Source organism: Tiliqua scincoides, chromosome 6 (genome assembly GCF_035046505.1).
Source record: "Tiliqua scincoides isolate rTilSci1 chromosome 6, rTilSci1.hap2, whole genome shotgun sequence".
Classification (NCBI taxonomy): Eukaryota; Metazoa; Chordata; class Lepidosauria; order Squamata; family Scincidae; genus Tiliqua; species Tiliqua scincoides.
Window position 1 is genome coordinate 81,288,521 of NC_089826.1, and position 23,691 is coordinate 81,312,211.

Consider the following 23,691-nt stretch of genomic DNA (forward strand, 5'->3'; position numbering starts at 1 on the left):
CCCGAGGATGTCTCAGTGTTTTGTTTTGAGTTAAGGCAGTGGTTCTCAAACTTTTAGTACCAGGACCCACTTTTTAGAATGACAGTCTGTCTGAGACCCACCAGAAGTGATGTCATGGCTGGAAGTGGTGATATCAAACAAATTAAAATATAAATAATTAAATAAAACCAAAATAAGGGAAAGCCAGCCCTGTTTCACCAAGTGAATTTTCTCTGTAGCCTACCTGCAATAAAACTCCCCCCTCACACACAAATAAATCAGTGAGATTTTCAGCCCTCCCCAGTGCCCAGTTCAGTGTAAGTTCTTATATTTAAACCACATCACTTTCTGAAGGGCTCCATGCATTTTTGTTTTTCTGGTGTTTTGGCCACAACTTTTCATAGAATGGAGATATTTCATTCTGGTTTCTTTCATTTCCTTCTGCTGTAAATTCCACATCCAACAGTATATAGCATGATAGTATTATTTCTATCTCCACAGTGATTTCACTGTGGAAATCACAATTTCCACAGTGATTTTAGCAATTTTGGTCACTTGTGGTGTCACCCCCCCCAAGGCTGGTACCTAGGGTGAGCCGCCCCTCGCAAGCTATGCCACTGTCTGAGGTGTAGCACTGTATATAAGTTCATGTGGTATATTTGACTCTCTCACAAGTATTAAAGAAAAAAAAAAGGAAACTTTCCATCTCATGGAGGAAATTTGCTTTTGCCCTGTAACTATGAGCCTTGCTTTTGGAATGTTCTGGATAGGTAGAACACCTGACTCTAGCTTAGATTGTGACCTTTGGCTTCAATTCTGTGATCTTGCTTAGTGTCCTTGCACGTGCAGAGAACCAAACATAACACTGTTAATTTCAACTATATGTAGTGCAAAAGAGCTGGTCATAAGAACATAAGAACAGCCCCACTGGATCAGGCCATAGGCCCATCTAGTCCAGCTTCCTGTATCTCACAGTGGCCCACCAAATGCCCCAGGGAGCACACCAGATAACAAGAGACCTCATCCTGGTGCCCTCCCTTGCATCTGGCATTCTGACATTCTGGTGTAACACAATGGCTGAGAGACTGAGCTGCAAATCTAGTATTATTTATGATTGTTTATATACTACTTGTTAACAAGTTCACAAAGCAATTTATGCAGGTAAACACTTTCCTGTTCCCAAAGCACTTGCAAAGATGCAGAAGAAACACTGCTAGTTTCACCACTGGAAAATATGCTGTGCTATGTTAAATTAGCAGGGAAAGAGCCACTGTTCTGAAATGTAAGAGGACTACCAAAAGGTGCCTCAGTTAGCAGGGGTTGACTGCTTGAATTTGAAAGTGTCTGAATCTTGACTCTGACATGAATTCTCACTTAGGTGGCCTTGGGCAAGCCACTTCTCAGCCTCAGTCTTTCCTAGCTGCAATATGGGGATAATACTTGCTTTACAGGGCTGTTGTAAGGTCAGTATCAGGATAATACTTCTGAACTGCTTTGTATACTCAGAGTACCTTATAAATGTTACGTATTACTTGGATTATGTTCTTAACTGGTAGTACTGTTGTAGTGCCAATCTGTGTGTACCATTCACATGACTAATAAAATGAGAAATTTTTATTTAAGTTGGTGGTTTGAGTGGGTCTCCTTCTTGGAGATTTTTAGTCACTGATTTAAATCAGTCCACCCAGTATCCAAATATATAGATTGCATGAAATGGGATGCTTTGTTCTTTTAAAAAAAGTTGAGCGTGGGCAGATGAAGCTATCCCCATTGAACTGAACAAATAAGAAGTTTAAAAGCTCAGATTTTTATCACCTTATTTTTTTGTCTGAATGTTGATGCACAAGCTCAGCCTTTATGCCAGAATGTAATCATCTAAAATTCTTGCAGGAAGTAGAGCTGGTTTGGCAACTTTAAGGCGGTTTGTCTGGGCATTGTCTGCAAGAAAGTCTACCACCAGAAATTGTCCTTGCCTAGAAAGGTTGTTTTGGCACCACCATTTTGCATGCATTACTTTCTCATCTTCTAAGAACCAGAATGTCTACATGTCTTAGGGCAGCCACCTCCTAGTGCCTTCCATCTTGCTTCTTGGGGAATCTGCTAGTTAAGTGTAGTGACTATGACTAATTCCAAGGCTGCTTTAACACAGATCAGATGTTTTTCTGGCTGATAGGCGAGTGGTCCTGTGGCCCACCAGGTGACCTTGATATGGAGCCTGATGAAGAATGGGTGAAAAACAGAAAAGATGAAAGCCGTGCTTTTCAGGAGTGGGATGAAGATGCTGATATAGATGAATCTGGTAAGCCAAACTGCAAAATATGTGGTCTGTTGTCCATAGCTCTATTTCTAGGCACACATTGCCAAATTTCATTTGCCCCCATGTAGGTGAGTATTGCCTTTGGTAATAGTGGTAAAAGATGAACTCAAGTCATAATCTTAAACTGCCTGATAACATGCTGTGGAAGTACTACAGTACAGAATGAGTTTGAGCATATTTGGTGGAGATGCACCCCAGTCCAAGATTAGTGGAAAACTGTTCTGCTGCACATGAAGGTCATGGTGTTCCTCTAAATTCAACTCTAGTGTTTAGGTGTTGTCAGGGGCAAATAAGGAGGCAGCATCACATAGTGGTTAATTATATGCTGGCAGCTGCCCATATTTTGCTGGAAAAACAGTCAAGGCCTTTACCATCTTTGGTGATTTGAAAGCAGAAAATTTGGTATCTTGTTATGCTACGTGAGGCTGTATGTTTTACATGACTAGAGGAGGGCAGAATGCATGAGTTAAAGGTCATTTTGGTTTTTAAAGATCTTTTGTGGTCTATTAAAGTTTCCACGTGCCTAGACCAGTCATGCAATTCTTGCTGAATGTGATCAATTCTCTTGGGTGATCTCTTCTTTTTCCAGTTTCAGGTAGATTTTTTTTTAAAGTTTGTCTCACATGTTGGAATGTGTGATAAGGTTGCCTTTGCTATTTTGTAGTAAGTTATTTGATAGATTCTTATGTATTGTACTATATATTTTTCCCAGTATATATTTACAATATATTTCCAGTATAACCGTCTAGTTATGTTCCGAAGGCTCTCCGAGGCCCTCCAGCTGTAAGATCGACATCCTTGGATATTCAAATCCACACTGAGCCCGCAGATGAGGGCTCACTGTATATTTCTATAATAAGAGTTGGAACAAACCAATATATTTGGATCTGAGTTCATCCTCTGGCCCTGCCTGAGGCTTGTGCCTATGGGTGTTGCACCCTCTTCCATCTCATCCCATATGCCTGGAAGGATCCATGTCTGAAATGGGATAATGTTGCTGCTAAGGAAGTAGCTGAACTACTGGAAGCTATATTTTTGGTTGGACTTTCAGGGCCAGATCAAAAAAATCAAAACACTTCTGCATCTGGGAGGGTTGTGCTTGGCATTTATGGGTCACAGTGCTGTGCAGCATAGTTTTGTTGCTGCTTTGCATTGGGGTGTAATTTGTGTCCATATGTGTGGTCTCTTGAGTTTGGAAATTAAAGCAGTATGCTACTTGCAATGTTTAAGTGTAGCAGCTATCTCTAAGCTAAGCTCCTAAGATTCTTGGTAAATCATGTAGCTAAAATTCCATTCAGTGGAAGTTTGATCCCTTTGACCAAAGTGCTGGAAACTTTAGGATACTGATTTTTCTGCCTCCCATTGGCAGATAACTGTTTAATGTTTGCTTTTTTTTCTTTTTAACATGGTTTAAAGCATTGTAAATGCATGCAGGTGTTGCTCTTAACTCTATCTTTTGATTCCTTTATAGAGGAAAAGGCAGAAGAATCTTTGGTTGTCAGCATTGCTCAAAAAGAGAAGGATGTGCTCCAGGGCTTAATTCATCACGTTCTTCCACTTGTAGGCACCATGGTGAAAACAATGATACTGGCATACAGCTCAGCCATATCTAACAAAATGGTACAGTATATGTTATGAGTTAATCTATGCAGTCTCTAAAGAGTATTTCTAGTGTTAGTGAGCTAGGTTTTGAAAAAATCCTGCTGCTTTTTGCTAAAGTTGGCATTCAGTGTGGCTTAACAAAATATAATGATGTATATTTTTGTATACTGTATTGAATGAGTCTTGTTGCTGTAGTCACTCCTTTTAATGCAGTTTCCTTGATTTTATTTTAGGTCAGACAGATTTTAGAACTTTGTCCTAATTTGGAGCATCTTGATCTCACTCAAACTGATATTTCGGATTCTGCCTTTGAAAGGTTGGTAATTATTTGGAAGTCTTGATTGCTAGTTTTAACAGTAGTGGAATACTAACTGTATAGTGTAGAACTTTGTTAAGTTAGGGGTGAGGTTTTTTTGCTTGCTTTTTGGGAGTGGAAGAAGAATCTTTTTTTTTTTAGAAATTGTTATAGCTTTTACCAGTTTGTAGGAGACAACAATGGCCTAAGTTGTATTGAAGACCGCCATTTATTTGATTCTTAGAGGTGCTCTACTGCAGCACATTCGCAAGTATCAAAAGCTCTGTTTAACAGCAAAGATTCAGTTGAACTGAGAACTTCTAACTGCTTGCCCTATCACAGTTCAAAGTGTCCAACAGAACTTCCCATTTCAAGATCTTGCCTGGTCATAGTTCCTATTTCCTTAACTGTTTCTTTGTCATATTAGGATCTGTGGAGTTCTTGGAGTTGAACACATGCAAATCTGAACAGTAACATTTTATCTGTAATAGTCTGGATTTGTCTGTGTGATCACCCAGTGTTTTAATTAACCTCTTGGTTTCAGTTGGTCTTGGATTGGTTGTTGCCAGAATCTCCGGCATCTGGATCTCTCTGGATGTGAGAAGATCACGGATGTGGCTGTAGAAAAGATTTCCAGAGCCTTGGGGGTTCTGTCATCCCACAAACCAGGATCTCAGAAAAGCTGTCGAAACCAGAATGGAAGAACTGTGTGGAAAAGCAAAGATGTGATCTTGCAGGCCACCGTAAAGGACTGTAGCTTGGACAATATAACAAATGAAAATGTGATTAAGGGAGATGGGAATGAAAGCCATTGGAGTGTGCCTGTCAGATCGGAGAGCTTTAACCCGACCTATATTTGGATGTTGGATGCAGAAGATCTGGCAGATATTGAAGATGCTGCCGAGTGGAAACACAAAAACCTTGAGGGAGTCTGTGTGGTTGAACCAGCATCCAGCTTAAGATGTTCTGCATCATGCTGTGGGAGAGACATTTTTGGACTAAGGACTAGCATCTGCTGGCAGCAGCGCTGTGCTTCTGCTGCCTTGACCTACTGTGGTCATTCTTTCTGTTGTGCTGGAACAGCACTAAGAACTATTCAGGCACTCCCAGGTTCCTCTGCACTATCGAAACATGCATCAAGGACTAGTAGGCAGTCAGAGGGGAAAGACTTGGCAGGTTCTGGGAGTGCAGAATCAGACCAAGGGATGGCACGAGTTCTTCGGTTTCTCAGTCTATCAGGGTGTTACCAGATTACAGACCGCGGACTCAGGTATGTAGTCCCTTTGGAATCCCTGCTACTGGCCACCAGTGTAGTCTCATAAAACATAAGGCACAAATTCATGCTGTTGCTTCAGATTAATGGTGATATCTCATTCCTTAAACTACCAGCTAGTGGAAGCAATAGCCCCGGTGCACTGGTAGGTTAGAGAAGAGCTCTGTGTTGCTTTGATCACCATTGTGGCAAAAAATGTTCTGAAATGAATCAGCAAGGAATGTAAGGTTCTCCAGACTAGGCAGCCATTCAGTTTGATGGAACTAACAGGAGGCAGGGTGTTACTACTAATTGAAAATGCTTGCAAAGCAAATTACAGCAATACCTTGACTTCCATCCTCTTTGCACCTTTCAACTGTTTTCAGTTATGATGACACTTCAGATTTTGTCCATGTGCTCTTTAGTCTGATTTCATCCAGTCTTCCATGATGTCTGTCAGTGTTCTTACGTACATTTTTTATTTTTGTTTGTTTAGGTTTTGCATGTGTTTGCATGTGTGATATAGTTACATCTTTTGCTGGCCAAAATAAATTCGGAAGCTGAATAAGGCTATGCCTTGTCTTTAGTCCATTTTTTTTTGTCCATGCTCTGGTCCCTAACCAGATGAAAGTGTAAGGTATTGCTGTAGTATATTGGAATTTATCACTTTATATGCAAATCTAAGAAATATTACATTTATATTGCTGAAAGATTATAGGTAGGCACATTTGCATTGTAGGGACTTTCTTAAGACTGTTGTCAGTCTTAAATATTATTTCCTTATAGCAACTGGTAGAATGTAACCGTGGAAATCTTTATACATGTGGCCTTACATGTTGATGTGATTTTTGGCAAGTGTAGCCTAGTGGCTAAAACTTGGCTATGAATTGAAATCCCCCAATTCAAATGTCACCTATGAATTCCCTTGATGGTCTTTGAAAAGTCACTTTTGCTCTGTCTCAGTGCCTGCACTCCAACAAATGTGCAATATGGGGGTAATACAGATCTGTGCTGGACGACTGTCCAGTGTTAAGGATAATACTTAAGCTGCAATCTTATACATACACTTAATCTTGGAGAGAGTTCGGTACTTACTGAACTCAGCAGGGCTGAGTAGGCATGCATAGGATTGTACCATAAAGAACTATATGAATTCTAAGTCTTTACTTTTCAAAATGTGTTGTAACTTGCCATTTGAGGAAAACAGCTATTTCCAACTGATATTTAAGGTAGTGAGGGACTGATTACAGAATGGAAATGGAAGGTAGTTGGATTAGTCTAAGAAAAAATCCGCAGTAAGGTAGTCTCTTTGTTAGGATCAAGTTGAATGTGGTCGTATTTGTGACAAACTCTTGAGTTCTTTGTAACTCTCCTTTAGGCTAGAACAGTATAAGTGGTGGCTTTTGCAGTTGGAGTAGGTCTTGAAAAATTTCCTTCGTTGCCATACACAGGTATGGTTATATACACCTGATGTCATTGGCCTCCTTTGAAGCTCAGATTGTATCGTTCTTGATAGCATATGAGGTCAGTAATTCTAACTATGTTCTTACAGTCAGAACTTGATACTGTCTGCTGCTATCTCCACTGCAGTAACCACTGCTCATCTCTGCTCTTGCCCTCCGTCGGCAGTAGTATCTGGAGCATAGCGGGACTCGGAGGAGACTCCAAAAACTTGCAGCTCTTGAAAGTCCCCAAGAAAATCAGAACTAAATAGCTCTCCTGCACTCCCTGTGCCCTTTGATATAGCAGACATTAAACTATTGATGAGCATTTCCTTGAAGGTGTGGTAAGAAATTGCTGAGTGACTAGCAGCCCAAGTAGTTCAGATGGGCATGTGGTACAGTCAGTGGGAGAGGCATGTCTTGATTCTTATTGGTTTTTCTTGCATAGGTTTAATGCATGTTTGTTCTCTCCTAGGATGTTGACTCTGGGAGGAGGGCTCCCTCATCTAGAACACCTCAATCTCTCAGGTTGTCTGACTGTTACTGGTGCAGGTCTGCAGAACTTGGTCTCGGTGTGCCCTTCTCTGAATGATGAACACTTTTACTACTGTGACAACATTAACGGTAATGTATTTTGAATAAAGCCCCTTTTCTTAATCTTGTGGGGCTTTTTGTTTGACCCTTGGTATCCTCAGACTTTAAAACCCTTTTCCATGCCGCAGCTGGCAGGTCCTCTGATGTGTCATGCAAGCCTCTTTCCTGAAGCTTAATACCACTCTAAAGACATAGATTATAAGTGTGTTTCATGACCTGTGCTACTTAGGGAAAGCATACTTGTGTTGAATACATCTAAAATCAAGTTTTGATTATATAACTAGCAGACAATGTAGATCAGTCTCTGATTTGTTCTTCTGTCACTCCTTCACTGCTTTATACAGTGGGACCTTGGTATCCCTAGGGGATCTGTTCATGGTCACCTGCCCTGAACAATTTCCACAGATAATTGCATTTGTGGGAAGTCCTGCCTGAAAAACTGGAAATGTCTCTCAGAAGGCTCTGGCAGACCTTCTGCTATGTGGGAAGGATGCTTGCCGAAGACCTCTCAGACATGACTTCCAAGAGGTCATCTGAGGCCTTCCAGAGAGAGCTTGTGATCTGTGTTGAATCAAATCTGTGGGTCATAAACCCACGGATGATGAGGACCAACTGTATTTGCAATTTCTCTTAGGTTTACAGAGTTTGAAAGTGTGGATGTGGTAATACGCTCAAGTCAGCTTTACCTTGAGTGCTGAAAAAAGATATACTTTTACATTATGGATTCAGAGTTTTAAAGTTACTTCTAGTTTCCCAGCCATTAACACACTAACTTCAACTTGAGAATCTATGCCAAAGTGATACTGCAATACAAAAGAATTTTTATCCTATTATTAACCCATTTTTGCCCAACCCACAGGTGTACACATTTGGTCCCTGTTGCGTATATGCAAAGTTAGGCAGAAATGGCTTAAGAAACCTTTTTTGAAGCCTAGTGGTTAGTTCACCAATGCAAAAGCCGTGTTCTGTAATGTTCTTGGTGCAAGTGCTTTTTGGGTTTAGGCATTTGTGCCTAAGTGTGTGTTCTGGGCAAACAAAACATGCCATTTTTCTTTTCACAGAATGGGAACTGCAATCTTACCTGACTTCTCTGCTCATGTGTTGTCTACTTGCATGAACTGGGTTTTCCCCTCTTCAAGTCAGCTGCAGAGATAGTGTTGGAATCGATTCTAAGTCACCTGAATACTTGTGTGCACTTGTCTATGTCCACATCTATTTCAGTAGTGCTCTCTATGTAGTTGGGGAAGACAAACTGTTTAGTCCTTGGAGGACTGAAGATGTTTCATTGGTTTCTTGGTAGCTATCGGGATAGTGTGTAATTGGGGCAATAGGATGCTGGAAAGCAGATCGGGGAGTAGTCCAGTATCAATCCTATCAGTAATATCCAGAAAATATGAGACTGATGGGGAGGAGTGAAAAGAAGCTCTGCTAACCCCCCCTTTCCAATCTTGCATACATTTGTAGCTCCCTCTGCCCCCAAAGTGTTAAAGTTTGACTGCCTCAGGCAAGGGTTGGCCCATTGGGAACCCTCCTGAAGCTTGCCTGCCCTTTGAGAGTAATGCTCCCTGGTGTCATCTTTCTTTCATGTGCTTCTTCAGTCTTATATGGCATATATCAAGGGTGATTGGTTTCCTAGGACATCGAAGGCTCCATTTTGTATGTATGCTGGCAACAATATTAGTCATTGAAAATTATTTTCCCTTGGCTAATGTTTGGAGAAACTGTGTTTTGCTGATATCCTCTTTAAGGGTGGATTGTGAAGACTGGCTATAGAGGATAGCTTCTTACATAATATCTGGCCTCAAAATGTAAGTACTGTATGGCTCATTCAGCGGTGGTACCTTGACAGAGATTTGGTATCACTTTCCTCTGGGATGGGTCTGTTTAACCTGGTCAGTCCTAATGAGGAGGTCCTTTATACTGAAGTCCAGTGTCTGCAGTGTATGGTTGTCTTGGCTCAAGAAGCCCTACGGCTTTGCTTTGTACTTAGTTTCTAGAAAAATGATATTCTGATTGTCTCGCAACTTCTTGGCTGAGAAAATGTTTCTCCCTTGTTATTGGCAGTGAAGTATGTTTCTGCAGCAGTTCAGAGGTGGAAAGGCAGGGAAAATCAACTACCAGAGAAGGAAAAACTGCTGGTGTCATGGTTTCCTTGCTACTCTTGCCAAGGAGGAGCGAGGCATGTTGTTAATGTAAAGTGGCACTCCTCTAGGCGATTGAAGCATGAAGGGGGCTGTCACAGCCATGGGTACTTGTTGTGGTTTCTGGCACATATGGACCTTGATTAAGGGGATTCATGAACCAGCTCTAAGTAGCTGAAGAAATTGGTAAGTTAAATGATAAGTGTAGTACTGCCCATACAAGTTTCTTTTAACAGAATAGTCTGGGTCAACTCCATGCAGATCAACTTTGCATGGAAATCTATAGCTGGAAAATTATTAAAATTGGACCTTGAAAGTGTCTGGCTAGAAGCATGTAATGGCTGGCCAATAAGTTGAAAATGTGGTGTTGCCACCACTTGGTACTTGCTCTCATATTAGGCTGTTAGTGTCCATGTGTAAGATTGTCTGGCCACCCTGTGTTTTGGGGAGAATTTTGGCTGTCTTCCCTTTATTACTGAGAAACAAGAGATAACTTCTAAGCTTGTGTTGTGGATTTGTTACCCAAGTTGGGCAGAATGATCCTGCAAGTGAATACTGCTTTGGCAGATGTTGTCTTCAGTCCATGTTTCCATGTCTTCTGCTTTCTTCGTTGTCAAAGCCATGTACCCAGTCTGTAGAACAGGGATCTCCAAACCCTGGCCTGGGGGCCAGATGCGGCCTGCAGCAAGCCTCTTTCCGGCCCGCAGCCAACTTCTTGTCCCCTGAAAGCCTCTGGCCCACTCAGCTGAACATGACCACAACTGTGCTCTGATTGTGTCTGGAGGGTGTTCTGAGGGCCAGAGTGGTTGAAAGAATGAGCCCATTTATTCATTCATCTAAGTTCCATCTCTAATTTATTTTTTTAAATTTTATATTTAAAATTTTTTCCCGGCCCTCCACACCATGCTAGATACTTGATGCGGCCCTCTGGCCAAAAAGTTTGGAGACCCCTGCTGTACAAGAACAATGAAAAGGGAGGCTGTAATATCATGGTGACTAATAGGATCCAGTGGTGATACCGAAGAATTAGGTTAGCGCTTGAACCATGTTGCTACTTGATTATTTCATAGAGGGTGTGTAGTTATGTTAAATATGTCTGTCTGACCAGAAATACCAGACTGCGCAAATTCTCAGCTATTGCTGGACAAGTCAGAAGAAATGTGTAGTTACATGGGCGTTGCTGCAGGAGGAGGAAGTTGGGCTGGTATTTTTGAAACCCAAATTCTACTTCTCTGTCTCTTGCTAATAGTGGTTGAGAGACTTGTGTGTTCTTTTTAGCAAATGATTAAAAAATATTATGGAAATATGAGGTCTGTTTGAATTTGTGTGAAAATGCATGAAGGTGTTCATAAATCTGCATACTCTGTCCTATCTCACTCATTTTGAAGTTGAGTTGAAAAAATTAGGCAAATAGGAGCACTCTTGCCCATTTTGTTTCTCTGGGATGACCAGAACCGCACACAGTTCAAGGTATGATTTCACTGTTCACTCATTAAGGAAATTGATTTCTGTGTGATAGGTTTAGGTTTGCTGGTTTTCTGTGAGCCATAGTTTTGCTAACATCTGTGTGCATCTCTGTAATTAGGAAAATCAACCTAGATGCGTTACCATACGACTTTCATGAGCACGACAAAAACTTCTAAGCAGTATTTTTCACTATCCATGAACCACTGGTACATTACTCACTGTATCACTGTTGTAGAAAAGTTGGAACTCAACTGACTCTACTTTATCAAAGTTTGGGTTTAATTTGATAACACAATCACAGTACACTGGTTAATTATAAACTCATTTGTATTAACTTTAAGACACATGTACATATGAAGACACATGTACATATCAACTATCTAGAATTCTAATCCTCTCCCCCAAAACTACTAGAAACTGTTATTCTCTTCCACTTTGGAAGGTGTATTGTCCCTAATCAAAATGGTCACTACATCTAACTTGCCTTAGCAGCAGCATAAATCTTACTTTTGAACATTAACTTATTGGTCTAGGATGATTAAGAAGACATTGGTCCTGTTTTCAATGATGATGAAGTCTTCCCTTGTATCTGATGCCCTTTTTATTGTGGTGCTTAGCCCACTAAAACTTAAAATATGTATTCCATTTTTAGTTTTTAAAAATACAAAGTGAAACACAGCTCATAGTCAGATCAGTATACTGCAGATACACAAGGTGTGTTCCAAGACTGTTTCTGTTCCAGGGTCCTGCTTCCAGGATTGTATTTTGTGTGAAATTTTTTATAGAATATATAGGTGGTGGTTCCAGGAGTGAAGCTGGAGGTTGACTGTACTTAACTATGTAAAGTAGCTGTCTTTTAAAAGTCAAATATTTTCTTTGTCTAAGGTATCCTAACAACTTCCAGATGAGTCTTTTGTTGACTCTCAGAATGTTTCATATAATTGGACATGTTCTGCCCTGCAAGCAATTTTTTACTCAAATATGCAAAATATTCTGTTAGTTATGGGGCGACAGGAGAATGGTCTTGGTCAACACCATTGATTAATTCATAGACTTTTCTGTGACGGAAATACAATAAAATCTGTTTAAACACCTAATTGTTTGAGGCAATAAGTGCAGTGATCTATGTAATGTGTTGATATTTAAAAAAATACTGCCAAGTGAAGGTAAGTGGTTTTAGGTAGAATTTCAGTATGGGAACCAGACTATTAGGTAGAAATGGAAATGCTCTAAGTTGTGATCATAATTTAAGTGGAGAAGCAGGAAGGGAAATTCTTTATCACTATCTTGAATGATCCTAGGTTTGCTCAGAACATTAGTGAGGAGTTCTACCAGAGCAACTACATTAGGGTTGAAGTCTATGTATACGAAGGAAAAGATTAAATTGTATGTCTATTTAAAGCTGGTACAGTTTGCTCTGAGCCAACTAGTGGCAACTTAATGAAATGACTGTGTTCCTTGATACAAAAAATTGGCTGTGAATGGCTGTTTAAGATGAACCCAATCCCTTGTTCTTCCTTTCACATTTGTTCTGTCTTTATGCAGGTCCTCATGCCGAAACCGCCAGTGGATGCCAGAACTTGCAGTGTGGTTTTCGAGCCTGCTGCCGCTCTGGTGAATGACCTGACTTCTTACCTTTCAGTCTACTTCATTTAGCTCCGCAGGCTTCCTTTCATGCACTTTACGTACAGTCCACATCTTGTGTTCAGTTTCCTTCTGAAGTGAGATTGTCAGTCCTTTTTACCCCATGATTGAGAATCTTAAGCAAACTGTAGTGTCATGCTGTCCTCACAGTGTCGCACTTTGATTTGGAAGGTGATGGGTTTAATTATTACATGCTGCAAGAAACTTATCAAATTGTTTTGACATTTTTCTTTCCTTCCCCCCAAATGTCTGGCACTTAGTTTGATTTATTTTGTGCTAAGCTTGTAAAGTTTTTTTTGGTTTTTTTTAAGCTTATGGTATAAACCTTACAGTAAACTTGTAACACATTCTGGGTACCAATGTGCATATTTCAATAGTGACTTCTCTCCTTAACCTTCTGATTCCAGAGTTGTCCTACTGCAAAATTAGGGAAATATTTTGTCTTAGCACTGACTTTATTTTTGGACTTGGAAAACAGTAAATTACAACATTCCCATCCGCAACAAGGTTTGTTAGCATCCAATACACTAAAACGTAGCAAGTACTGTGTGGCTAGGCCAATGACTGTTTGCCACTTCATTTTGTGGGCTTCACAGAGTATCTGCTTGTCTAACTAGTTGCATAGCAACCACAACCCCCTGTATCTTCTATATAAACACATTAAAGATGCTGACCTCTGAAAGGGATTTTCAAAAGTGATTTCTCAGCCATAAGAGCAACTAAAATAAATGCAGCTTTAAGGAACTTGATGGTGGTGATTGTGTTCATTTGAATGAGGTGTTTGTTTCAATTTTGCATTGCAGAATATCAGTATTAATGTGATGATAACTAAGTATGGGCAATTATCTCCAGTTTTATTGCGGTGTCTAATCACTGTTTCATCATATGCAGTTAGGAGCTCTAAGCTTGATGGAATAATTATTTTTGTTTCAAATTGGCTTGTGGTCACAAAAGTGACAAGGCTCTTGATAGCCAGACTGTGCTGAGCCTGAGTAGGAACATATTCTTCACAAATCTCTATCACAGTATTTCACCATAAAGAGGTATGTTTCTTGCAATTGTTGTGTGAATTGGTGCCAGATTTTTAGTTTTGAAAATATGGATAGGGAAGGTTGTAGGTCAGCTCTGAGTTTAAATACTTGACTGGGCAGCACTAGCATAGGGATGTTTTCATCCTAACCTCGTGTGTGCTTCAGTACTAACTACTACTTGAAGCAGCACTGAATAGAGGTACTGGAGCCTGAGAGGATGGGGCAAGAATGGGGTATCTTAATTGACTATATAATCCAAGTTTGGGATACATGTGTGTAATATGCCAAATTATAGCAGGAGAGTTTCAGAAATACCTGACTAATTCCCAAAGAGAGGTTAACAAGTGAAGTGTGTAGTCTTGGATTTCCTATTGTAGGACATAAACTTTGGAATGAACAAGTTGTATAGCAGAATATATATTTTTATACTACCTCTTATGAAGTGCTTGGAACAGCATGATCTCGAAGACTGCAAATGCTATTTTAAATCAGTAGGATACAAAGAAATTGACAAGTTTGCACTTATTAAACCAGTTGTTTTGGGAATTTATTGTATTAAAGTCCAAACAATAATATAAAATCCTCAAGTGACTAAATTCAAAAAATAAAGCAGGCTGAAAGATAAAGTGCAACTCTGATGTAAAAGCCTAGGAGCATGTGTTTCTCAGTTGAACTTTTATCTATTACGAACTATTGAGGCAACATAAATCCATACTGAAAAGATGTCCTTAGGGTAAGCATGAACATATACAGCCAGTGCAAACTCTATATTTGGGACTTCAATATTATGAACACCTGTACTGTAGACTGCCTCTATCAAGGGTGTAACTTCTGAAAATGGCATGTGAATAGGAAATCCTGATACCTGCAAAGGGGAGAAAAAAAACACAAAGTTAGTTCCAAAGGCTGCATCAGATTCTTGACAAGACAATCCAGGATGGGCTATATGTAATTGAGCATATTCAACACTCTGTTTGTATCCCCAGCTGCCAACTCAATATGTTGCCATTTGTACCCTAACTTACTCTTGGAGAAAGCAGAAGTTGCAGCTCGCTTGTGTGTAGAAAAGGTGCTGAAGGAAGAGTCAAAGCTCAGTGTTTAAGTACAGAGTTCAAGTTCATGATGGTAACTCAGCATCTGAATCAAAGACTGCTGTGTTTAAAAAGTAGTTTGGTAACCTGCAATTTTGAAGCTGTTCAGATGCATTTCATGTATTTGTCTCTTGGTTTTCAATTTTTATAATATACAGTGGGTGGCAGCCTGATTGATGCTTATGCTGGAAGCTGTTTTCTGCATATGTAAGTAACCCCTTTACAAGCAGAATACCTGTTCAGTTAACACAGGGCGCTCCTTATAGCAGAAGTGCTAGTTTTTGAGTGCCACTCACTATTTAAAGAAAATTGAACAAATTCTAAATAATATTGTCCCCTTCACACTTGTGGTTGAGGAGAGAATGAGAGCAGGAACAAATGTTAAATCCTTTGCAAGGATTCTGTTGTCCTACAAATTGTCTACTTGAAAAATTTATACCTACCTTCCTAAACATGAAGGCAGCTTATAACACTGGACAATTATAAAAACACAGTAGTGTAACATAAGATATACAAGCAATGGGGTGGGGGGTACAATAATCAAGGTTGTGGCAACCAAATAAACCTCTGATGGTGGCAGGACATGGTGATAGGACTTGCTTCTTGAAAGATCTGATAAGACATTTAGGTTCATGTGCATATTTATGCTTTTTTTTGTGTGAAAGCATGCAGTGTTCTGTGGGAAGAAGGCAAACATGAGATCATTAGATCTGACATGATGCTTTCTTAAAATTTATGATGGGGCCAAAAGGTACAGAAAGGGCAGAAGATATTTACAGCACTTTTTAATGTGAAAATGTCAGATGTTGTGGCTTTGAGGATTTTTTTTTTTATAAGAAGAACATGATAAAAGAATTTGGTCCAATACCCTGTAATCTCCCAGTTGTTTCTGTAATTCAGTCTGATGGTCCTCCTCTATGTCTTTGCCTTGATTCTTTTCCAGCAGAGGCAAGAAGTGCCGAAGTGTGGAAGTACAGTATCTGTTCCACCGTGTCAAGTATCTTGGTCTCCATTCCATTATCTTCTCTTTCAATATCTTCTCAAGTCTTGCATTAGAAAGTGTTTTAAAGATTAAATTGGGATTGGTGATGATGGTTAAAGTAGCTGATTTCACAAGTTACTCAACACCAGGAAATAGGGCAAGACTGATTTTTGCATATAAAAGTGAGCCCTGGCACTCTTAATATGAATTCTATGGTTAAAACCAGTTTCTAAGTGCTTGACAGCCCAATTTGGAGCTGCCCATTGGGCTGGGACTGCTGCAGCACCGAAACAGCTGCTGTGGCATCCTGTGTGCAACAGGGCAGTTGCTGGCAGCTCCTTGGGGGATGGTCTTTTGTCCCCTTCCCCTGAGTAAGGAAAGTAGGCCTGCAATGGGGCTTCTTGATTCTGTGGCATCCCTTGGGCTGCCACAGAATCAAGAGCCTCTGTGTTGGGCCTCATGACCCATCCTGGAGGCTCTGGATGCTTCGGAGCAGAGCTCCACTGGTCTCACCTCCTGCCCCACTCCTTCCCCCACCACTCCTCCTCCCCGCCCTCTTCCCACCTCCCAGTGGTCCATCAGTAGCAGCCTAGCACGAGATGGTACTGAGGGCTGCAAACGTGCTTTATGGCATGTTTGTGACACCGCCAGCAGAGTGCTGGCAGTACGAGCTCAGGATTGGGCTCTGGCTGCCTTCAGCCATGTTATTCAAAAGATGGTTTAGGAGTTCTCACACACCCCCCATCTGACTAGTGAGAACTAATCCTGAATGTTATGGAATCTCAAATACAGTCATCCTTCTGTTTCCTCAAGGAATATGTTCCTGCTGAGAACATGGATAGCACTGAACCCTATACTTAATGTTGCAAGTTCTTCAGACAGCTTCCTCTTCATGTATTCTTGTGAGCACTAATAGGAGGTGCAAAGAGGAAGCAGTTTGGAGGGCTGCAAGTAGGTAAACAAAGCAAACAGGTTAGCAGGATTGGGGAAATTTGTGAACTGCAGATATCTGAAACCATAGAGACAGAATCTGCAGATCTTGGGGGGGGGCTGGTGTCATGGGACTGTATAAAAAGAAATTCATTTCAGAATAAATTAAGAATTTTAAAAAATGATCAAATTTATTGATCTCTCTTATAAAGCATTGCTGTTTAGGTAACTGAACTGCACTAGGAATCAGAGAACTTAAGTGCTCACTTGCCGCAATTCGAATATGTGACAACTACTGAGGACCAAGATCAAATGAACTTACAAAGATAGACAGTGTTACCTGCCCTGTAGCTCTAATGCAGCTGCTTTGTCCGCACCTGGGTAGAACAGTTCTTCAGGCTAAGAAGCAAGAAAACATAAATTGAACACTTAAAAATTGAGAGATAGGCAGCCTCACCTAGGAGGGGAGGAACTGTGGGGTTAAAACTTCCCTCCATGTTCTTGTTGTCAAAACCAAATGAATCCTATTGGGGAAGGTTACTACCTGAATTTCAGAAGTTGGTATTAATGTCTTTGAGTAGCATTTGACCATTATGGAGGTGTCTATTGTTCTATTAATGCAATATGGTTGGAGAGCACTCCTGGTCAGGGCTTGACAAGAAAGCAGAAATCGATACAGATAGAACCCTGTTGAGTCAATGAATAGTTGTTGCATATTTCCCCGTGTTCCCCGATACCATGTCTAGCTGAGTTTCATTTGGAAAAGACAGCACTGCAGACTGAAGGTGACCAAAGACACAAGTAGAATGGAGTGTAAGTTCAAAAAGATATTTGTACAGCCAACAATACATCTGCCTTCATTAGATGATCTTCCTAAACCTTAAGATACGTCGTCATCTTCAGCCAACTCACAGTTCTAACACTCTAAATTCAAACTGCAAGGGTGGCTCTAAATCAGGGGTCTCCACACCCCGACCTGAAGGTCAGATGCGGCCTGTGACGAGCCTCTATCTGGCCCACGGCCAGCCTCTTGTCCCCTGAAAGCCCCTGGCCCATTTTTCTGAACATGACCTGAACTGTGCTCTGGTTGCATCTGGAGGGTGTTCTGAGGGCCAGAGAGGTTGAATGAATGAGCCCGTTCATTCATTTATTCACATACCTAAGTTCCATCTCTAATTTATATAAATTTTATATTTAAACTTTTTTTTGGCCCTCAAAACCGTGCCAGACATTTGATGTGGCCATCTGCCCAAAAAGTTTGTTGGAGACCCCCTGCTCTAAATCATTGCTGCCTCTTTCTAAATGGAGTGGGTCACTCCCCCCCCCCCCCCCATTCTTGATGTATTATGTTCCAAAAGCTGGAGACAGCTGCCAGAAGAGGTTCTCCAGATCTCTGGGATTCTGACTATCCTAGTTAGTGAGTCATCAACCTAACAAAACAGAAGGTCTCCTAGCTTCCATAATATATATGGTGTAAAAGTTGAGTAGTACAGCTTGAGCCTCATTATTCACATGAGTTCCAAGCACTCACCTGGATGGCAAAAAAAACACACTATAGCAAATCAATTTAAAAAACAAAGTTTCTTTGCTCTGGTGCTTTAAAAATAGCCTTGCTGACCTTTGCTATGTAAGATAAGAGATTAAGAAGACCATCCATCCATCAGTCTCCTCCAAACACTTCACTTAGCCCCTCCCTTCACCAATGCAAAGTGATCACCTTTCTTTCACTGTTCAGGGGTAAGGGCGGGGTCGCCCAGAGAGAGAAGGATTGATGGATTGTCAGCCAGTTGCCCCCTCTCTCTCTCATTAAGGAGGCTATTGTTAAAGGACTGTTCAGTTTTTTAAACTGATTTTCAAGGGATGCATTTTTCCCCTTCTCCAGGGATCAGCACGTTCCTTCTCATTTGCAGAGGCCATTCGTGTTGAGTCAAATCTGTATAAAAAATCCTTGTATAACTAGACTGGACCTGTATATATACCACCAGTGAAACCTTTGTCCCCCAACTCAAGTACTTCAGCACAACCTTGCTGCAATGTCATCTCAAATACATACTGCAAATGAGATTTATTTGGATCTTCAACCTTTTACAAATTAAACTGATACCCAAACCTTTTACAATTGTTAACCACATCATTTTAACCTTGATAGATCCAATGTCATCTGCTGCTATCTGCCTGCCTACTTCAAATGCATCAATGTGAAACAAAAATAATTCTGCAATATTTTACAAGCTCCAGAGTCTTTATCCATGAGGTATGGAGCCACAGCAGGCATACTGTTTGGGGGAATCATATAAATCACTCACTAATATAGAGGTTGGACCTTGGTATTGGTGGGGGATCTGTTCCCAGACTCCTGTGAATGCAGAAACCCATGGATAAGATAATTCATAGATTTGGCCCCTAGGATCTCCATAAGTGACCAAAGGTGTTCTGATGCCTGCAGAGCCTGCATAGCCTGCATATGGCCTTTGTGGGTTCCAGAAAGGTCTCTAGAGGTGTTGAAAGGCATTTCCAGTTTTTTTTAAAAAAAACAACCAGAAGTGCTTTTCCAGCACCTCCAGAGGCCATTCTGAAGCCTACAGAGGACTGGTGCAGCCTCTCTTGGCCTCAGAATACTGGACCTACAGATTTGCTTATCTCAAGTCTGGTCCTTCACCAGGTTTCAAGTCTGGTGAGTTAAATCTGCATATTCCAAACCTGCGAATAAAACGGACCAACCTGTTGATCATTGTTTCTCATTAAATTGAACTTAATATTTTATATCCATCGCAGTCTCTCTCTCATAAAAAGGCCAACACAAAAGAAAAAAATTTTAAATCTTCTTTCCGAGATACAAGATACAGTAACAAATACCTGCACACTGGAGAGTCCAGGGAATGGTAAACTTCTTGAGAAAAAAGGTTTCCAGCATTTGGGTTTGCTGACATCCAAACTTATTCTTAGTGGGGAATCATACTGTTGAATATTAAACCAAACCTAAAAGAGAATAACTGATTACTTTCATCTTCATAGCAAATCATTATTATTGTATTCTACTTGACCTGGCTGTTGTTATCTGGTGTGCTCCCTGGGACATTTGGTGGGCTGCTGTGAGATACAGGAAGCTGGACTGGATGGGCCTATGGCCTTATCCAGTGGGGCTGTTCTTATGTTCTTAAACTACAATTCCCAGGAGGCCTTGCAGGTCTCTTGTTATCTGGTGTGCTCCCTGGGGCATTTGGTGGGCCGCTGTGAGATACAGGAAGCTGGACTGGATGGGCCTATGGCCTGATCCAGTGGGGCTGTTCTTATGTTCTTATGCAGCAAGCTGCTTAGGTTCATGTGCTGCTCTGTGGAATTTCTTTTTGAAAAGAGTGGAGTTTATGCCATATCAGACAGTCTGCCATGGCGGGAGGGTTGGAGTCTTGGTGTTGGAGACCACTAGGCTCACATACCTAGTTCTGGAATACTTTGGATCCTGGCCTGTTACCTTCATGGGGTGCATTTCCCATTTTCTCAGAGCTTTTAAAAAACTGCATAGTGCTACCTCTGTTAGTATATTGGTAAACACTTCCAGGACACTTCAGGAGGGCTAAATCTTGGTGCATGCACTGAACCTACCAGTTACTCCAAACAAGGTCCTAGACTAGATCTGTGTGTGTATCGGGAGTAAGGTTACAGTCCCAAATGGTCTTCTGTATTAAATACGTATTTTACTCTAACACACAAATATTTGTCTTTTCCTAATTTGAGAACTTAAGTTAAAAAAAAGTCAATACACTAGCTAACCACATTACGGACAGGTGTGTTAGCATTTCTCTGCACAGGCTGTGGTGCTTTTGTGCATGCAGGATGGGGCTGGAATGGCGAGAGCTGGCTGCCTTGAGTTTTGATTTCCACACTGACCTCAAGAACCAAACTGGTACTATCCTGGGAGCTTGATGTAGTAGCATTGTTATCTATAGCAATAGTATATTTCAGTTCTTGCTGCCATGTGACTGAGCAGAACATCATCTGTATCACCCTGCCATCTGGGATGGGCAAAAGGAATAAGGAAACGACAGAATGGGCTTTCAGTGTATTTTTTTATACCCACCAGAGCCACCAAGGAAGAGAATGGAGAAAGTGACACAGTGCTGGGTGACTGTGACCTGAATCCCTTTGGACTGACTGCAGGGCTGGCCTTAGGGCAGTGTGGCCTATGTTGTGACATTGAGCCCTGCAATCTGTGGGTCCCTGCACTGGGGCAGTAGGTGAATCTCTCACTGCTGCAGCCAGCATCTGGCAACCTGGGAGGGCAGTGCAGCAAACAGAGTGTGGGCTTGCTTGTCCTCCTCTGAGATTATCTGAAATGGGCCTCCCAGAAGTCGTTGGCAGTGATGTTCTGTCACCACCAACTATTTTGGGATGCCATGCTTTGCACACAGCACAAGTGTTTGGCTCACCGAGGTAGCCTGGTGAGTGGAGGGGCTCCATGCAAGTGCCTTGCATTGGGCCCTGCTGGTCCTGAGGCCAGCCCTGACTGACTGACCAACCTGCGGACTGTGGCAGGCTTTGTATCAAATATCTGTTGAATCAGGAACACTTAAGAAACACGATTAAGGAAAGGGTTCATACAACAGTGGGGGAGTGCATGCAGAAGATCCCAGGTTCAATCCCTCACATCTCTAATGAAGAGGATCTCCTATGGTAGCAAAGGTGGGAGACATCCCTGCCCAAAGGCTGGTGAGCAACGACCAATCAGAGCAGAGAAGACTGGGCTAGCTGGGCCAACAGTTTGACTAAAGGCAGCTTCATATAAGGAAAACAGTAAAATACAGGGATGCATATTCTTACATTGTCGCAGGAAATCAGGCAGCCTACACTCTGCAAAGGACAGAAAGTATCATACTGTCCATAAAAACGACCACTGCTAGGATTCCAGATCACATACTGGTTTTGTTCCCAAGATAACACATATGCTGTTGGACCCTGGAGGGAAAAATAAAATTCTCTTACGGTGCTGCACTGCGAGGCTAAGCCAGCCATTTCAACGGAACCTGAGTTAACATCAAAATGCCGGTGGGAAGGTGCATCTAAAGACCCGCCTGGTTGAGACATAGGCAGGGAAGTACTCTAGGGTGGACCTTTGCAAACACCCCAGTACCACCTGGCCTTCCACCTATGCAATGCCATTCTACTACTAGTCTTTTTTATTGAAGTCAATACCAAAACTGGTGTCTTTGGCGCCCCGGTTCTTAGGCACAGAATGTGATTTTAAAAACTTACATGCAAGATAAAATCTGGCCATTGTTCACAATATAAATTCTTCATGGCATTTCGCAGGCATTTGGCAGTTTGTTTTACTATAAACAATTAAGTGGCTCACCTCTGGGATTGCATTTCCAATGAGGAGCCAAGCCTTTTTGCCAAGAGCAAGAAAATAATTACACAAGAGTACAGCGTGTTCTTCTTCATCCCCAGCCAAGAGATCCAGGAATTGCTAAAGAATACAAGCAAACAAGTTTGAGTACCAACAATGGTTAATCATCCTGGTTTGTTTGTCTGGAAACACCCTGAAGGAAACTCCTCTGATTTTAGCTAAATACACCAAACCATATGCAAGGAATACTGGATTGCGCAACATCTTTGGAGTAGGAGGAAGTGGATGGAATTCTGATGCAATTACTTCCATGAAAACTTCAAAGAATCCACCGCCTTCAGAATTTTTTTGCTTTCATAGGCGGAATTCAAGGTGAGCCCAGCCTACAGAGTTTCATCATCTTGGCTCTCAGTGTTTAACCTTTTTTCTTATGTTGCAGAAATATTTAGGAAATTTAAAAAAAAATCTTTTTTGAGATATTTAATTTATTTTAGGCTGCAATCTAGGCACACTTTTTTGGGAAGTAAGCCCCACTGAGCACAATGAGATTTACTTCTGAGTAGGCCTGCATAAGATTGCACTGTTAATTTCTCACTCACTCACGAGTGTACAGCAGGCTTCAGAATGCCTTGGACTTTGTTACTGTTGTATGGGTGTTTGGTTCACTTCTTAGCCTGGCTGCTGAATGCCTGGCTTTGGCATCTGTGAAACCCATGGATAAACAAATCCATGCTGAAATCGGTGGATAAATAAATCCACGGTCAGGGCACATCAGACATCAGAATGTGACTGGTGCTGTGATCCAGTCATGTCCAGAGAGTGTTCTGAGGATCAAGGAGGCAACACATGGACTCCCCAGGTCTCAGAAGGCCTTAGAATTTCCAGTTTTTCAGAAAAAAATGGAAGTGCCATTCTAAGGCCATCTTGGAGGCCTTGGAATACCCTCTGAACACGACCAGAGCACAGCTAATATTACAACTAAGCATTTGTGACATAAAAGGATACATGACAAAGCACCATTTTTGTTTATTTTTAAAGGTAATCAATAGAGTTGATAGTTCCAGCAAAGTGGCTCTTCATTCATCCTAATAAAAACAAGCTAATTTTGACACTGAACCTTGTGCCTTATGTAGAAACAGTAGAAAAGGGGATACTGTACATGTACCCATTTCACACACAAGTGAAAAATGAGATTAGACCACCAATTTTCAACTGGTGTGCTGCGGCACATTGGTTTGCCATGAAAGGTCTGCAGGTGTGCCACATCAGTTTGGAGCATAGCAGTTGAAAACTGCTGCAAATCTGGGTTCTGTGGCTCTGTTTTTAGGGCAAGCATCTGTAGTAATGAATTGTCTGTCCCTCATCCTTTATAATCAGAGCTAGTAGATGACGAAGGACCAACAGTTGGTTACTACAGACAGTTGCCCTAAAAACAGAGCCACAGAGTCTCACAAGAGTAGTAAGTGAGGCAAACATAATAGAGAAGACCATAGAGGTCAGTGTGCCATGGAAAGAAAAATGTTGAAAATCACTGGACTGGACCAAAGCAATCATGCTAGGTAAACTAAACAAAAACATCA

The 23,691-nt window shown here is 41.3% G+C and overlaps 2 protein-coding genes across 2 annotated transcripts in view; one reads left to right on the forward strand and one right to left on the reverse strand.

Moving 5' to 3' along the window:
• The window catches only part of FBXL5 (F-box and leucine rich repeat protein 5), a 32,695-nt gene extending 19,218 nt beyond the window's left edge, over positions 1–13,477 (forward strand). Inside the window, exons 6-11 of the mRNA XM_066632255.1 lie at positions 2,153–2,278; positions 3,768–3,916; positions 4,132–4,214; positions 4,738–5,463; positions 7,363–7,511; positions 12,635–13,477. Coding sequence (XP_066488352.1) covers positions 2,153–2,278; positions 3,768–3,916; positions 4,132–4,214; positions 4,738–5,463; positions 7,363–7,511; positions 12,635–12,711 — 1,310 coding nt within the window. The 3' untranslated portion in view covers positions 12,712–13,477. The remainder of the gene's footprint in view (positions 1–2,152; positions 2,279–3,767; positions 3,917–4,131; positions 4,215–4,737; positions 5,464–7,362; positions 7,512–12,634) is intronic.
• Positions 13,478–14,289: 812 nt separating this feature from the next.
• The window catches only part of CC2D2A (coiled-coil and C2 domain containing 2A), a 61,442-nt gene continuing 52,040 nt past the window's right edge, over positions 14,290–23,691 (reverse strand). The window contains exons 30-35 of the mRNA XM_066631840.1: positions 22,118–22,231; positions 21,586–21,720; positions 19,624–19,746; positions 17,108–17,166; positions 15,724–15,901; positions 14,290–14,629 (exon numbers count right to left, since the gene is read on the reverse strand). Coding sequence (XP_066487937.1) covers positions 14,441–14,629; positions 15,724–15,901; positions 17,108–17,166; positions 19,624–19,746; positions 21,586–21,720; positions 22,118–22,231 — 798 coding nt within the window. The 3' untranslated portion in view covers positions 14,290–14,440. The remainder of the gene's footprint in view (positions 14,630–15,723; positions 15,902–17,107; positions 17,167–19,623; positions 19,747–21,585; positions 21,721–22,117; positions 22,232–23,691) is intronic.